This window comes from Sycon ciliatum, chromosome 3 (genome assembly GCF_964019385.1).
Source record: "Sycon ciliatum chromosome 3, ocSycCili1.1, whole genome shotgun sequence".
NCBI classification, from domain to species: domain Eukaryota; kingdom Metazoa; phylum Porifera; class Calcarea; order Leucosolenida; family Sycettidae; genus Sycon; species Sycon ciliatum.
The window spans coordinates 26,326,189-26,342,198 of record NC_088645.1 but is presented as its reverse complement, the minus strand read 5'-3'; the positions used below and the strand labels follow the sequence as shown (position 1 = coordinate 26,342,198).

Here is a 16,010-nt window from a genome sequence, read left to right as displayed (position 1 = left end):
GCTATCATCTGCATTGTTTCTGACTATCTGGCTCTCTCTTCCTTTGATTATTGTTGCTAGTTGCTCGTTTGACATGTTCTCTCTAATCATTGGTGGGTACGTCTATTGTTCAATCATTCTTTTACTTGTTTTTTAAGGAGTTTGCGGTTCATTTTTTTCAATTTCGAACGTGAGACCTCAAGGTCAAATTGGAGCATCTCACGTTGCAACGTCAGATTTCAACGCGACAGAGGGCCAACTCATGGTGAAAAATGCGATTCAACACAGGTTTTTTCTCATGTTCGAAATTGAACCACGTGAAGCATAAACGTTCTAATGTCGATCTCTTCGCCGAACTACTTTGCGCTCTGCGCCTGTTGTTAGTTTTTAGAATAATCGGATATTTCGAACAATCCTTGCAAACCATGCGATATATGTTGAAAATGGCAATTGAAAAAAATGATCTCAGGAAAGGGAAATCAGTTCTAAAACTTATACAAAAGAGAAAGACCAAGGAACTTCAAGTTACGCTGTACTGCAGTTCCTTGGTCAAGCCGTTTGGAAAGCTGTGCGAGGTCAGGGGGCCGGAGTACTGTTGTACGGTGAAAGGCTCCAGAATATTCTTCATGCTTTGTTTCTTCGTGATCGTACAGTGCTAAAACTAGTCATTGTTGTCTTCAGCATGGAGAATTGTAATTTAACGGCATGCTCATGACTCCAGCCAAGAAATACAATGTCATGTAATCGTAGGGGTGGGGGGGAGGGCAGAGGAAACATACATTTCACCCCTTTTTCCATGTTCCACTATTTCCTTGTCACACAAAATGCAACTTGCAAGTGCGCAGAGCATCCGAAACAACCGATCTGTGGCAGCACTTTCGAGGTTTGTACTAAAAACTCGAAAAATGACTAGGGATGTGCCCCCTTACTCTTCTCTGGCTAGAACCTTGAAGTTTTAATATACTCCGGGCGCCCTAGAGCAACCAAGACAAGAGTGCGCCAACTCGCCTGTTACATTGCTTGCGTCCTACGCGACGTCATGCACCTGGAGGAGGTTCTCCTTTCCTCGGGCATCTCCTAGTAAACCACTGCTCTATTTCTCTTCACCTTGCATGCATCAGTAGCCATACTGTAGGGTATAGAGTCAAAGCTGGACATTATTCCACACGATGAAGAAGTCGGTTTGTGCTTACCTACAATGTTGAGTTGATATGTCTGTGTAGAGTTGTGATCCACTGTTCTGCAATGGTACAGTCCAGTGTATGAGGTGTCCAGTATAGGATGTGCTGTGCTGTTCACCGATGCACCGTTGAAACTCCCTGAGAAGGTACCTGTCTCACCCAACACTAGACTACCATCAGTCTTCTCTAGTCGAATGAATGGTCCTGATCCACTGGTCACAATACACGTAGGTAAGTAGACTGTAACATTGACTGTAGGTTGTCCATCACCAAATGTCACTGTGAATGGTGATTGTTGTCCTGTACCACCAGCACCTAGAATGACAGCTTGACCTGCATGAGCACACACAATAGTACAGTGTCACAATACTAGCTCAATACATCACTAACACTGGGACTAGGTACAATCTACTGGGAAAACAATACTTCATGTACCGCTTTACAATCACTGGGGAAGGAAATGAAAGATACTGTATACAAAACAAAAGCAGAAAACTGGTGCTTAAACCATACCTGACAGCCAAAACGGCGTTATATATACACCCTCCCAAAAAAAAACACTTTCTGAGCGTGAAAATTCAGAAAAAGCTTCTTTATTCACCATGTTTCTGTTTGCTCGTGGCGAATAGTCGATGCAGGGAAGGCCATACCTAAATGTTTAGTTAGTACGTAGGTTTGTGCCTTGCACATAGGACCAGCGACTGTTCTCACCATAGTTTCTCCATTGTAAGTGATGCTGGGCTGGGCTTTTCACATCATCAACACACAGAAACATAGTTCGCAGATGCGATACTCTTCAAATACTGGGATCAAGGAATTCAAACGCTGAGAGCCAGTTACTATTCACAACGATGTCACCTCCAACAACTAGTCACTCGCCCGTCTGAGCGACAACTATGCGAACTTAGAAGTTGGCACCTCGGCGGTTATAGTGATGAATTTGGTCGCTCCAACGAGGAACATGCTTACTGTCGAATTTGACACTTGGCTGACCCATGACTGCCATCCGGGGGACACGTGAAGCATGTCGCACTTTCCACTCGGATAACCTGAAAGCGCTACTCCCTGCTCAATACACAGTGTTTCGGGGAATTCGTCCCTTATTAGTTGAATGGAATGAGCGATCTTCTAAAAGTTGAGGACCCTACTCCTTATTTAAAAGAGTCAATGTCTGTAACGAGCAAATGTCAATTATTCCTTGAATGGATTTCATTATTCCTTGGATGGATTTCATTCATCCTTGAATATTGTGCAAAATCAACACGTCGACTAAAATACGCACGGAGAGAAAGTATAAGAACAAGGGGCCAATGCTGCTCACAACAATTTTGCCCAGAAACACGAATGTTCACACAGCAATTCAAGTTACCTAGTAATGTTTAGCCATCTGACTTTTGACTGACAAGTAGATGAGTCCCTGGAGCGAATCGATCAATTCAGCCTGTCCAATAGCGAACCTTACGAATGCCATTTTTAAGGGCCTGTAGCAGCGACATTGCGTCCTAATATTTGGTGTAGACCACCACCGTGGTCTGCTACAACATATTCCCAAACACCAACAAGTTGTCGTGATGGTTATCCACTAAAATGTACGTGAGGAAATAATCAAATTTCCAACTCTCGGCGATGCAGCAGCCGAATCCATTAGCGTGGTAGGAAAGCACACACGGATTGCCTCCATACGCCTTGTCGCTATGCTAGCAGCACTGGGACATCGTGGAAATAATCCCTACTCTCGTAGAATCTCTCATTTAGCCGCGAAAAAGCTTCACCTTCTGAACAGCAACCTAACATGACAGAAGAAGACGAAGGAAGAACTGGTCCACAACAAATCATCAAGGACTGCAACAGTAGCGAAAGTAGACCCTGAAATTTCTAGTGTACTGGCCAGCCATGGTTACATGTTGCCATGTTGTTGCATTGGCTGACTGAATGTGATCTTGTTACATTGGTGAACAATTGGGACGCCGCGGGTGCAGTTGCATGGATCACCTGGAAGAGACAAGGGCGTTTCGACTCCCTAGCATCCCAGACCACTCCACCACTCCCCTTATTCATGGCTCACACATGACGGGTTTACGTGGCTCTAGTAAAAAATAAAAATAAATCTCTCTTCGCAGACGACACACGCTCCTACGGGCATCTACTAACATCACTGGCCTGATCAGTAACCTAGCAAACGGGATTCAAAGTGTAATTTTCTCGATGTCGTCTTTGCGGTTATCGCCCAATCTGCCTAAAACTAAAATCATGCTCTTTCCCTCTCAGCCCGATGTTCCGCCCCTCCTCCATGCCCCTTTCCCCAGCCTATAGACATAGTCTCCAGCCATAAGCATCTGGCATTTTAATTGACTCTAATCTTTCATGGGAGCCCCACATCGATTACAAAAATCAAGCCAGAGCACCTTGCCAAGGACTGCCCTGAGGCCCGCAGTACCACTGCCAGTACCGGTAGTACACAGCAGTCACGGCATTCAATGTCACCTACATGTACAGACACTGAACGCACACGTCGACTCCTGTCTGATGTGGTCGCAAACCCAGCCCAGATAGAGCAGCAAAGTAAAGCCCAATCACAATGCCCAACATCCAAGTCTAAGCAGGCTAATCTCCTAGCAGCTGACAAGAGCGACTCCAGCTCCTCTGAGTCTGAAGAGTTGCCTCTTTCTGCTGATACTGTATCATTGGTCGCCAACGAAAGCTTATCCAAGCCAGAAAACCAGCAGCTGTCTAACTTGCCCTGCGACTCCGACAGGGAGGCCAAGAAGGCAGACAGCGATGCATTTACAGCCCTAGGCCCACAGCTGGGAGGCCATAGCGACGATGATCCTGATTCTGGCGGGTGGGAAGTCAACCGATCCAAACGTTCACGCCATAGCGTCACACCTGATCGGGACCAGAGTGCCACCACCACTGGATCCAAGCAACGGAAAAAACGGAAACGAAAATCTCCTGAGAGTGGCCAACAAGTCCTGCAGTAAGTCACTTCAGAAACTTACCGCTTTGATACACATTTACCTTTCATTTTTACACCCATGCCTAGTTCTGTCATTCATCACAATACCGTTAAATGTTCACTCAGACTCCTTTGCACCAATGCATTTAGCTTAGGAAAAAAGCTAGCTGAGTTCCAGCACACACTGCACCAGCATAATCCCGACATAGCAGTTGTGACGGAAACAAAGTTTTCCTCTGAAACCGTTCCACCATCCGACTCCACATTCCCTGGCTACACCACCTTCCGGCTGGATCGAACAGCACGCGGTGGCGGAGTGGCGGTATGGATCAGATCTACACTCCCAGCCATGGTAATTGATGAGTTATTTTCTCCACATCACGAACTCATTTGGCTATCCATTCAATTGTCCCCTGGACAAAAAATAGTCTTGGGCGCTGCTTACAGGCCAGGTTCTACGGGGCCCAGTGACCTTACGCTCATTAACCATCTCGATGACATCCTTCCCTCTGCTCGTGCACTTGGTGCCAATCTCATACTCGCCGGTGATTTTAACGTGCATAACCGCAATTGGCTCCATAGCTCGAAGACCACACCTGCGGGGGAAGCCCTCGAAGACACATGCACAGCCCACTTTCTCACGCAGCACGTTCAGAGTCCTACTCGCGGGGATAACACACTCGACCTGGTGATGTCCACATTCAACTCTCCAGTGACCACGCAGATAATGTCCCCTATTGGTCGATCTGACCACGCTGTAATTCTTTCGGACTTCACAGGTGTTCTTCCTACCCATGAAGCGGCGGTGCAACGAACTGTCTGGCGCTATGAAAAGGCAGACTGGAACCGCCTCTGATCCTTTTTCCGCCAGGTTGATAGGTCAACTGTCATTACCGCCAACCCAGAAAATTCGTGTGAGCACGTTACTGCCACAATCATGAAAGCCGTTTCCCAGTTCGTTCCGTCCAAGACACTGACAGTGAAGTCAACGGATCCGAAATGGTGGACACCTGAGTGTGCAGCCGCCATGAAGGAGAAGGACAAACGCTGGCGCACTTGGAGGAAGCACCCTCACGATTTTGCACTGAAACATGAGTTTACCCGTTCTGTAAACAATGCTATCGCAGTCCTCGCTAGATCTAGAGTTTCCAAAGAGAACAGCCTCAGACATAGCTTGTCGAATGGGTCCCTGAAGGAGAAGGAATGGTGGACGAAGCTAAAGTGTGCTTGTGGCGAGGGTCGGAACACTGACATTCCCCTGCTCGTTGATAGTGAAGGTTGCGAGAGGGCTACAAGCTATGAGAAAGCGGAGGCTTTCGCACGTTTCTTTTCCCACAAGTGCAGTGTGCAAGGCCGCGACCTTACCACGATGGACTTACCGGACACGGCATTCGCTGACGCACCTGCACTAACGACAGTCCACTTTCGCGCGGATGCAGTCCACCGGCTTTTAGCTCGCCCGGATGCCTCAAAGGCGACTGGACCCGACGGTATTTCCGCTCGTGTCTTGAAGGAATGCGCCAGAGAACTTGCCAGGCCACTGTGTCAGCTCTTTGCTCTTTGCTTCCAGCACGGAGTCCAGCCACAAATGTGGAAGACTGCCAGCGTGGTTCCAATCCACAAGCGATCTTCACGATCCGCCCTAAGGAATTATCGTCCAGTTTCACTGCTGAGCATAATCTCTAAGATCATGGAGAGCGTTATCAATCGTCAGCTCATGAATCACCTTGAGAGTTACAAACTCCTAACACCCCACCAGTTCGGGTTTCGTCGCCGCCTCGGGACCTCAGATGCGCTACAGGCTCTACACCACGCCGTCGGCCGAGGCGGTGCAGCACGTATTCTAGCCGTGGATATTGCCGGAGCATTCGACCGTGTGTCCCATGCTGGCCTCCTCCACAAAGTCCGCCATCTTGGCATTGGCGGCCCCCTGCATACCTGGCTCTCTTCCTACCTAGGTGGACGGTCCATTCAATGCTTGGTGGGCGGCCAAACCTCATCGCTGTATACCATATCAGCAGGAGTTCCCCAAGGGAGCATACTCGGCCCCACACTCTTCCTGATTTACGTGAACGACGCCTCAGAGACCCTGTCACCCGGAGCCCACCTGGAGGCGTACGCCGACGATACTACCTTGTACAGCCTGATATCCCTCAACACATCCCCAGCCGACGCAGCATTGAGCCTCCAGACTTCTGTTGATCGCTTGCATCAGTGGGGCCGCAGATGGCGCATCTCCTTCGAACCGTCGAAGTCCCAAGCCATGACCGCCACTCTCCGCAGAACCCCCATCAATTTGCCTCGCATTGTCTTCGGCGGCACTCCTGTCCTTGAGGAGAAGGCTCTCTCTTTACTTGGAGTGACCTTTGACTCGAAGCTGTCATTCAGCACTCATCTCCGGAAGGTTGCCACTCGAGCCAAACAACGCCTAGGCTTCCTGCGCCGTGCAGCGCACATTCTCTCTCCAGCCGGCCGCACCACGGTATACAAGGCATTTGTTCGACCAGTTATGGAGTATGCCCCCCTCATCTGGATATGTGCTCCGCCCAGCTACCTGCAACGCCTGGATCATATCCACCGCTGTGCTCTGCGAATCATCGGTCCAGGTGCACTATTACCTAGCCTGACCATCCGTCGTACTGTTGCCTCGCTTGCCTGCCTATACAAGCTGCATTACCGGCCTGGCCCTCCGCAGCTGCTCTCTGTTTTGCCACCGCGCCATTTCCCCTCATCCAGCCCCAGAACTCGCAGCGAGCATGGTAGCGTCATTGGCCATGACCACCAGCTCCAACACCAGCTGCTTGCATCTGTCTCGCTGGCATTAAAGCGCTCGTTCCCACACTGCAGTATTAGTGACTGGAACTCCCTGCCCGCCGCTCTTCTGTCCCAGCCTCCCCACAGCAAGGGAATGCAAGCATTCAAAACTAATGTTTATCGCCATCTGCGAAGCACAAACTGGCTCTGGGCAGTCGACTCGCTATGATGATGCTCTCGTCCTTCTCCTCTATCCCTATCTACGCACCACAACTGGCTCAGACAACCGACTCGCCATGATCAGCCATGATGATGCTCCTCTCAGTAACAGCCCTTGTAATTTGTTAATAGTCTCACAGTTTCTCCCGCACACTCGCTGATGTTAACCCTTTCTTTCTTTTCATTTTGCTGACTCGTACAGCTCTATCTTTTGTTTTTGGTGCGTGTTTTTGGCCGTGATGCCGAGACCTCAGGTCGGCAGAGCCATCAATGCCCCACCATCACTACTGCGTCTCGGTGCAGCCCCTGCTCAATAGTTGTCACGTTCGTCCTAGTCTCAGTATCATTGTCTTTCTTTATTATTTTCGAGCTGGGAGTGTGAACATAGTAAAAAAATAAATAATAAAAAAAAAATTATGTAAACGATCAAGTTCATCTTAGGGAATCCTCTCCTCTCACTGTTACCATCTCCCAATCTCTTGTAAACTCTTCTTTTACTCAGCTTACCTGCGCCCCATTTTTGATTATGCAGATAGTGCTTGGGCTGGAATTTCCACAACCCGTGCTGCCAATCTCGCAATTCACCACAAAAAGTTCTCAAAATCCTCCTCGGAAAACCCCGCATGCTTCCATCTTCCACCCGTTATGCCCTTTCTGACACTACCCCCCCCCTTTGTCTAAGAGACGTAATTCACATCTTGTCACCCTCATCCATTCTCTCAAACTCCATCTGTGTCCACCCCACCTCCACTGTTTCAACTGGTTCTCTTCCCGTAGCACGAGAAATTCCCTTTCCCTTCCGAAACCTAAGTCCTCCTTTCTACTTCACTCTCCCTTTTTCACTGCGTACTCTGCGTGGCTGGCACTTCCCCAAGAAGCTAAGGACCCTTCTTCCTTCCGCCTTTTTAAGGGCCTTGTCGCGCCTGGACTTTGATTTTGTGTTTCTCATTTTGTTGCAATCACTGCTTATCCATGCCGGTTCCTTTTTCTTCTCCTCCCCTTCTCCCTTCCTTGCCGTGGTTGGATAACAGCCTCTCTCTTTGTATTGGCCACTGTGCTATGAGATGCTGTAATAAATATATAAATAAAATTAAAATTAAAATTATTATCTCCTCGTAGATTATTTGTATGTTCCCATTATGGTTCTTCACATTACATTTCCATCACATTCGTTTTATTTCTTTGTCCATCACCACTTTCTAAAGTGTATGTTCATGACATCTCAATAAAACCTTCATTAGATGACGCTTCAGCTGGTTCTGTTTATTCCAATCCCAAAAGCCCTATGCATCAATCATATTCTTTTTTACGGGTACTTGGAAAACACATCTGGAAAAAGGGATAGAAATATGAACCAGTTTTATACAAGAAAAGTGAGAAATAATTGCGGGATAAAAATTGAGAGGAAAGGACGAGGTGAAGTGTGTGTATGCATATGAAGTAGAACAGAGAATATTGGAAAAGAAGAAACAATAGTACAAGTTTCTGAATGGAAAACAATCTACATTTTAAGCACCGCTAATGACACTGGAAAAGTGCTAACGCGATTAATGGCAAATTTTGTTTGGGGGTAACGTTAGCTGTGGATGAGTTGTGTGCCCCGCTGAGGACAACGTGAGTGAAAGGCATAGATTTGAAAATAACGCGTTTGAGCAACAAGGAAAAAAGCCACGGTTGAAAGTCAATCCCTGAATTCGTTGGGAGCACGCTCCCAGAGGAACATAACACAAAGATAGAATGAGAATAAAGGAGGCGGTGGAGAGTACGTTGTGGTTATAAACACCCTGCAATCGCCACGCAAAGTGGTCATTTGCTACCCCAGCCATGTTTTGCTTGGAATAAAACTATCAAAAACTAAAATACAAACTGAGGAATTGCAAAAAAACTGATTGAGAAAATCGTTGCGACGGGGTACAAATGCAAGAATGTATACTGAGATGAATTGTGCTGAGGCAAAACAACAGGCAAAGAACACAGAGAAGCACGCCAAACTACAGAAAATGTTGAAAATGCGCGAAATCAGTGAGTTACTATGGGCAAACAAATTCATACTGTGGTTGCGGGGCGGATTCTAAAACACCATAAGCATCACTTTTAGTGAGGGAACTCTCCGCAATGTCAGCGTCTTCATAGGCTGCATTTTGTGTCTGACCTGGATCTTCGGTCTTGACCGGTTTGCCTTGTATCTTACGGTGGACAATTATGGCCACCACCATCATTGCTATCATCCCAAAGAACATTCCGCCAACAACACCGCCGATCACAGTGCCAAGTGTGTATGACGTCTGAGTTTGATTTTCCGCTGTAGGTGAGAGAACACAGCACATTTTACGTTCCAACATCTACAGATACTGTACGTGCATTCTAACCTCAATTGTTAGATGCCTGGACACAGTTCTATGATCTATGGTTTTGCATTACAAAGTATAGCTTTCGAAGTGAAAACATGTCATGGGAACTGAATGGAAGATCTGAACATGCTGTGTTCATGTTTTGTGCTCGAATTGTAGAGAACACACCTAGCAAAAATTAATGGTGATGCATACATGCCTTCCGCCACCTTATTAATAGAGTACTTCAGTCTATATTTCCACGATGGCCGAAGGCCAATAAGGAAGAGAATTACGATCGGGTTCCCCAAGATGTTGACCGATATCTGAGAACCACACAAAAATGGCAGTGGATGCGCTTTGCCTAATGTTGAATGTTCCTGGCTGCCCCTTTAAAGAATAATGAAGGCCCTGTTTAAGTATCGGATAATGCACCTGTCTCAATGCCCTCAAAGGAAGGTACACCCTCCAGCCTTAATATGCGATACTGCCATCCGTGCCTATAACAAGGTCATTCGATGGCAACAAAATCTTCTTGATCTGCGCAAAGGGACTTTTGTTCGGGTGCTCTCTACCGAACTACGAAAATTCGATTGATCATGATTCCTTGTATAGGTTCTCCATTCTACCCTCATTATTATTCAAACGCGTCCGGCGTTCCACTGCAGCCGAGGATTGCGACAAACACTTGGAGTGCTCCCATCTTACCGAGCTCCTGGCCGAGAAAAATAAATAATTATGTGGACAAAAACAAACAGCTACTGAGCAGGGGCTGCACTGGACAGCAGTGATGGTGAGGTACCAGGGGCTCCACCAACCAAAGGTCTCGGCTTCAATGCCACAAGCACGCACCAGGAAAAAGAAACAGAAATGTAAAGCAAAGCTAGATCTAGCTATGGGGCCTAATAACAGTAAGCTGGTGCGTGACAACTGTGATGCAGCGCTCGCCCACACACTGCTACACCATACCCATCTCCCATAGCATAGTTACTTACACGTACTTCAAGTACATGTATCCGAGAATATATCAGAACATTCTAACTGCAGCAAAATGTGTAAACCTGCCAAATTATGCTTCAAAATTTCAACCACCAAATTACGTCATAAATTATGCCAGCATACTCCGCCTCACATCTAGTATCCACTGGGCTCTCGTCCTGTAGGCTGTCCGATCGTACAACGTCATTAGCTGTTCCCTCGCGTTTCATTTGATGTAGGTTGCATCGTAACGTTGCTCTACTCCTGCCGGTCACCTCCGTTGCTGTTCCTTCTTACCCGACTTGAGGCTGTTCACTTCTGGTGTTTCGTGACGCGTCAGGTGGTTGGAGCTGCGGAGGTCGAACCATCCTCTGCTACCAGTGTAACCGTTCAGCATGCACAATAATGATGTTGTTAAATTTGACATTGTTCTTGGAACAAAAAATGCTATTTTATATTTGTATTGCGCTAACAGGCCATAGTCTAACAGTAAGCGGGCGTGTAACAGCTGTGATGCACCACTCGCAGTCACACTGTTGCACAGCTATTTCGGGAAGGAGCAGTCCGATTCACCAGTTCTTGCCATGGATGACGTGGTACCCGTGGGCGGCACTGATTGAGTGGTAGGTGATATTCTGCGACAGACGCACGCTGCGCCTGGTGTGCCAAGTCCGGATGTGTGGCTTGCATGACTTCCTGAAGTAAACAGCCCTGGCGGGCCGTGGATCGGCTGGCCGCCTGGTTTGTACTCTGCCGCATGTCGCAGAATGTTTAATTGCTATAAAGGTGCTTCAACCCACTTGCATCTATGTGTCGCTACCTCTAGTGAGATGCAGTTGCGGTGGTCGTTGTGGAGACACGTCCACACACTTCACGTAAAAACTAGGACGGGGAGCCCCAAGTTACAGTGAGGGCTACAACCCACCGGCATGTATGGATAAACAGGAAGCGTGAGTTATGAAGTCAGAAGAAAGTGTTCAACAGTCTCTGCTGGGATGACTGCTACACCTTAGCTCAGTGGTTAGAGAATCGCTGGCCTCAAGAGAAGATCCGTGGTTCGAGTCCTCGTGGCGAGTCTGGTTACAGTCAATGTTTTCTTCAGACTTTTCCCGTTTGTGTCTTTCCCTCAAAGCATTGAATACCTGTTTTCAGTACTTTTGTTCATTTCAATACTACGGGTTTTGTCTCCTCGACGATATTTTAAAATAATTGAGTATGTACTGCTTATACAACTTGCTATCCTCAATTCATTTGAGATTGTACGTACCGCTAGTTGTCGTGCAGGATTCACGTGTTGATCCTGTTGTTAATCCAGGTGTTGAATTGACTGAAAATTCAAAAACGACCATGTAGAGTAACACACGGCAATGGCATAATATTATACATGTACATGAGATCTAAGAGAGAAATAATCACGGTTCGCAACAGACCCGGAGACACTAACAGGTCCACCAGGGGTTTTAAAGCTGTTCCTTAGTCATTCAGTACACATGTCCATGACTTTGACCTCCGAACCATCGACAAAGTGACTGGCCGTTCAAAGTCGCATAAAAAACCTCAGACATCACTTCACCACCTCAGCAACACGTTAGGCGAATTCATGCCAGACGTTCAGCGTCCTTATGTACGCTTACCTCCTCACGGGCTAAACGCCGATTCAGGACTTCTCGGCTTCAAACCATTTACCCCAGCCCAAGTCACGAAGCTGCTCCCCAGGTTGTCGCAAACAAACCTACGAGGAGTGATGGTGTACCGGAATTGTTCCTTGTAATGACCAGTTCCACCCTGGCCCTTTCCTTAAGTTACTTAGTAACTTATTTAACGAGTCCTTGCGATCAGTGAAAGTGACAGGTGCATTCAAGCACACTTATTTTTCTCCCCTTTTCAAAGTGGGGACCATCGACCGTCGCCAGTACCTATAGTCCGATACCTCTCCTTCCGATCTTGTCCCGCCTGTTAAGCCTATAGGGCATTCAGAAAAATATGCACTTGTAGCTGTTGGCGCGATGCAAGGATCGACGGGAAGCAACAGGACGATCTGACGGCGTCCAATAGGAACACCATGAACGGGAACGGAATCTTACTACTGTGGGAATCGGGATGCCGGTATAGCGTTAGACGCTCTGAATACGTTGCTTCAGAATCCCACTGTTGTCGACTATGCCACACCCCAGCCGCCTTCCTTTCATCCATCGCTGGCTGAATATTCAATTTTCGAGGTTCGTGAAGTATTTGTCTGGTGTACTTAGCAGTTTTCAGATATGACGTTGGACGTTCATGATGATGTGTTGGCTTTCACTTGACTTCTACTTTTCACCTTATTTGTCACCACCCAGTACACTTTGTGACGTGTTAACTTACGCAACCTTCTCCTGTGTACCTCTCCTGCTCATTGTGATCGACTTGTGATAGTTGTGTCAGGTAGGTTTCATTCTGCATCTCCATTCTGCACCATGCCCTTTGTTTTGATTTATCACATAATGTGAGTTAGTTGAGTGTTCACACCTTGCGCCAGTATCTTTCCAGTATAGTGAGGACAACGGAAGACGAAGACAATGACTTTATGACTGTGGAGCTACTTCCCGCTTCTCGATTTGTGTAGATTTGTCACATATGTGAGTTAGTTGAGTGTCGACAGGAAGAGGGATGGATCACTAAGCCAACCGAGTGTGCGTTCCTCACCGGAACCACCACCCGTACAGCTGACATGGGATTAGGGTGGAGTCGGTAACAACGACAGTGCTGCCAATCACATAAACTGAACCCACTTCTTTAAAACAGGGTTGTACGGGCACCGCAGCTCACCGCAGCGCTTGAGCCGTTGGAACAGAGCCAGCGGAGGTCGACTGCGAACTGCTCAGCGGAGATATATTCAAAAAATGGTCAAAGCCAACACAAAGCAGCGAAGAAAAACATTAACCAGAAGCAAAACGAACCACAATTTGGAGACACTGATGACCTACGTACAATAAGAACACGGGGAAGACGTAGCAGGGAGAACACGGATGGTATGAGAGTGACTGGCGGTGAAGATGAGTTGGATGATGATGCGGCGGATGACGACGAGGTAGATGATGAAGAGGCGGCGGATGACGAGGCGGTGGATGACGATTAGACGGCTGGTGGTGATGGCGAAGAAACGAACGTTATAAGGAGTCAGGTGGCAGGGAAGGTGATGACGTTGATGAGGGTTGTTACTACGTCTGGATTGTTAGGCTGTGTATGACGATACCCACTTCTCTGTACTATGTCGTGCTCATCATGTACAGCAGTTGGAGGCACTTGAAGCTGTTCATATTCATAAGCATAAGCCTGATCTTTGTAATCACATTTCATGCCCATTTGTTGCACTTACGTTCTATTTTAGACCTCAATTTGATCATACTTACGCCTTTTCTGGTCAGACTTACTTGGATTTTAAACCTTAGTTGTTGCCTGGTTCGGCCTCATTTTCTCTGTACTGCACGGATGAGTCCTCAAGCACGAAACAGTTCTGTCCACAGATTGAGTATAATTATTTCGTAATCAATAATTTCTCAACCTCTATCAGGTTCGGCATCCGTTTCCCTGTGTTGGGTTGACGAGTCCAGAAAGGATGAGACTGTGCTTTTCGCGGATTGAGTAATTCAAACAGCTAGAAAACTAGCGCTATCGTCCTTGTCTAATTAATTCTGTTATTTTCTGTTTTTGCACGACATTGACCAACGGTACTGACGTTCTAGGCCTAACTGGCAATCACCTCTAACACATCTCTAATACGGACTCCAACATCCTTCAAACTTGGAAGGTACTATTAAAGCTACAGATGTAACATAAGGAGAGAAAGGTGAGCCCAACCAAGATAATCACGACCTAAAAGTCTCAGCTGTGAAGTACATTGGCGGATGTACATGTACGACGATGACGATACTGGCAAGACCTTTAGACAGGACGGTAAAACCATGATTCAAGGAGGCAAAGTAACATTCCACAAAACTTGTATGGCGCGAAGATGCGAAGATGAATTAAAGGGGAAGCTATGCGAACGGGAATCATGCAAAACCAAACGCCTCAATGAAACCTTGGTCCTTGGTTCCTTGGTCCTTTTTCTTTTCTATAAATGTATCCTTGACTCTCGATCTGAGTCCATTCGTGCACACCTTATGAGCCGTTCTCATCTATACGGCGAAACGTCGTCGTGTAAAACTGCTGCATGTTGTTGCTGCTCATTGTCCATCTAAATTGTCATAGTCGACGTACAGTGCTGTTTTAATGAGGCGTTCGGTTTTCCTTTGTCCTTTTTTTCTTTCTATAAATTTATCCTTGGCCCTCCATCCGATTCCATAGTGTGTTTTCAAAATAATTCAGTGCATTCAGGGAGGGTGCAGCGCAAGACAAAAAAAAAACAGAATAGAACGTACCGGTAGTAGTGGCTGGATCCATAGGAATAACTGGAATATATAACGGAGAAAAATGTACACACGCACATATACCAGCACACAGATACCAGCACACAAGGCACATGCGTTACAGAAAGACGTAAGAATACTATGTCTTTCTGTTTCATCTAATTATTACAGGGTGCGACATAGCTCTCGGCCAATAAATAAAATGTTGAAATCACCTCCACCACTACACTGGGCTCTCAGCCGACTAGACTCTCCTGCACACAACGATCACCACTGCGAGGACACTTATATTGACGGTATTGATATCGTTTATTCCTTCAGACAGCTGTTTCGCTAATACATAGCTCATCAGTGAGGGTACTTTGAAGTGGGTGTTGGGTGATTATAATATAATATGACCAAACTGCTATGATAGGTTTTTTCACATACTAAGCTGAGCATTACAGTGTTATGCCCCAGAGGCTGCTGGGGCTATCGACGTCGCGGGTCGTGGGGTGAGTTTTCAGGCTTTCATGGCGCTTTCACAAGTGCAATACACAGATTCTCAATAGCTACACAGTACACTGATTTTGGCACATTATTTCTGCATTGAAAGTGATTTTCCTAAGCGTGTGCAGACTCAAATAATGAAATCCTAATTTTCGGGCCAGGCCTTCAAGAATATTGTTAGTATTAGTGATAGATTTTCCGCGCAGAATTTCTGACGCTGCATGCATGTCCCTTGCGCGTCAACAGTACTTCACACTTTCCTTTTCCCCCACTATCATGTCAGCTATGCATAACCTTGGCAAATAGGTAGTGTAGTCCATGTTCCATCAGCTTGGCAAGTCACTGAAGACGGCATTGAGATAGTATCGAAGCCAAGCGTACAAGACACGGTAATGCCACTGCCTGTAGTACTCCTGGGTATATTCATCACTGTTGTCGAGTTTAATTCTGGACAATGTGTTGCTGTGCACAGAACCAAAATACCAAAGGATACAGATCAATGCATACCGACAGACCAAATAACAAGCGAATTCCAATATCAACAGAGTTATCTTTTGGCAGAGGCCATGGTCAATAAACGGATATTGCTCTGAATTCTGATGATCTTGTTACAACGCAGAGGTATGTAGCTCTCGCGTTATGTTTTTGTGGATGTAAGACAGCTGAAACGGACGGTGTTAATTCGAATGGATTCCCGGCTATTTAGGCTCTACATGATTGGTATCAGTTCCCAGTG

The 16,010-nt window shown here is 46.7% G+C and overlaps 2 protein-coding genes across 2 annotated transcripts in view; both read right to left on the bottom strand.

The window, feature by feature from the left end:
- Positions 1-2,166, bottom strand: part of LOC135812957 (mucin-5AC-like) — a 28,932-nt gene extending 26,766 nt beyond the window's left edge. The window contains exons 1-2 of the mRNA XM_065326176.1: positions 2,130-2,166; positions 1,173-1,493 (exon numbers count right to left, since the gene is read on the bottom strand). Of these exons, the coding sequence (XP_065182248.1) occupies positions 1,173-1,493; positions 2,130-2,166 (358 nt within the window). The remainder of the gene's footprint in view (positions 1-1,172; positions 1,494-2,129) is intronic.
- A 6,165-nt stretch (positions 2,167-8,331) lies between these two features.
- LOC135811917 (mucin-5AC-like) overlaps positions 8,332-16,010 on the bottom strand; it is a 24,397-nt gene continuing 16,718 nt past the window's right edge. The window contains exons 7-10 of the mRNA XM_065325181.1: positions 15,569-15,736; positions 14,798-14,827; positions 11,665-11,724; positions 8,332-9,391 (exon numbers count right to left, since the gene is read on the bottom strand). Of these exons, the coding sequence (XP_065181253.1) occupies positions 9,120-9,391; positions 11,665-11,724; positions 14,798-14,827; positions 15,569-15,736 (530 nt within the window). The 3' untranslated portion in view covers positions 8,332-9,119. The remainder of the gene's footprint in view (positions 9,392-11,664; positions 11,725-14,797; positions 14,828-15,568; positions 15,737-16,010) is intronic.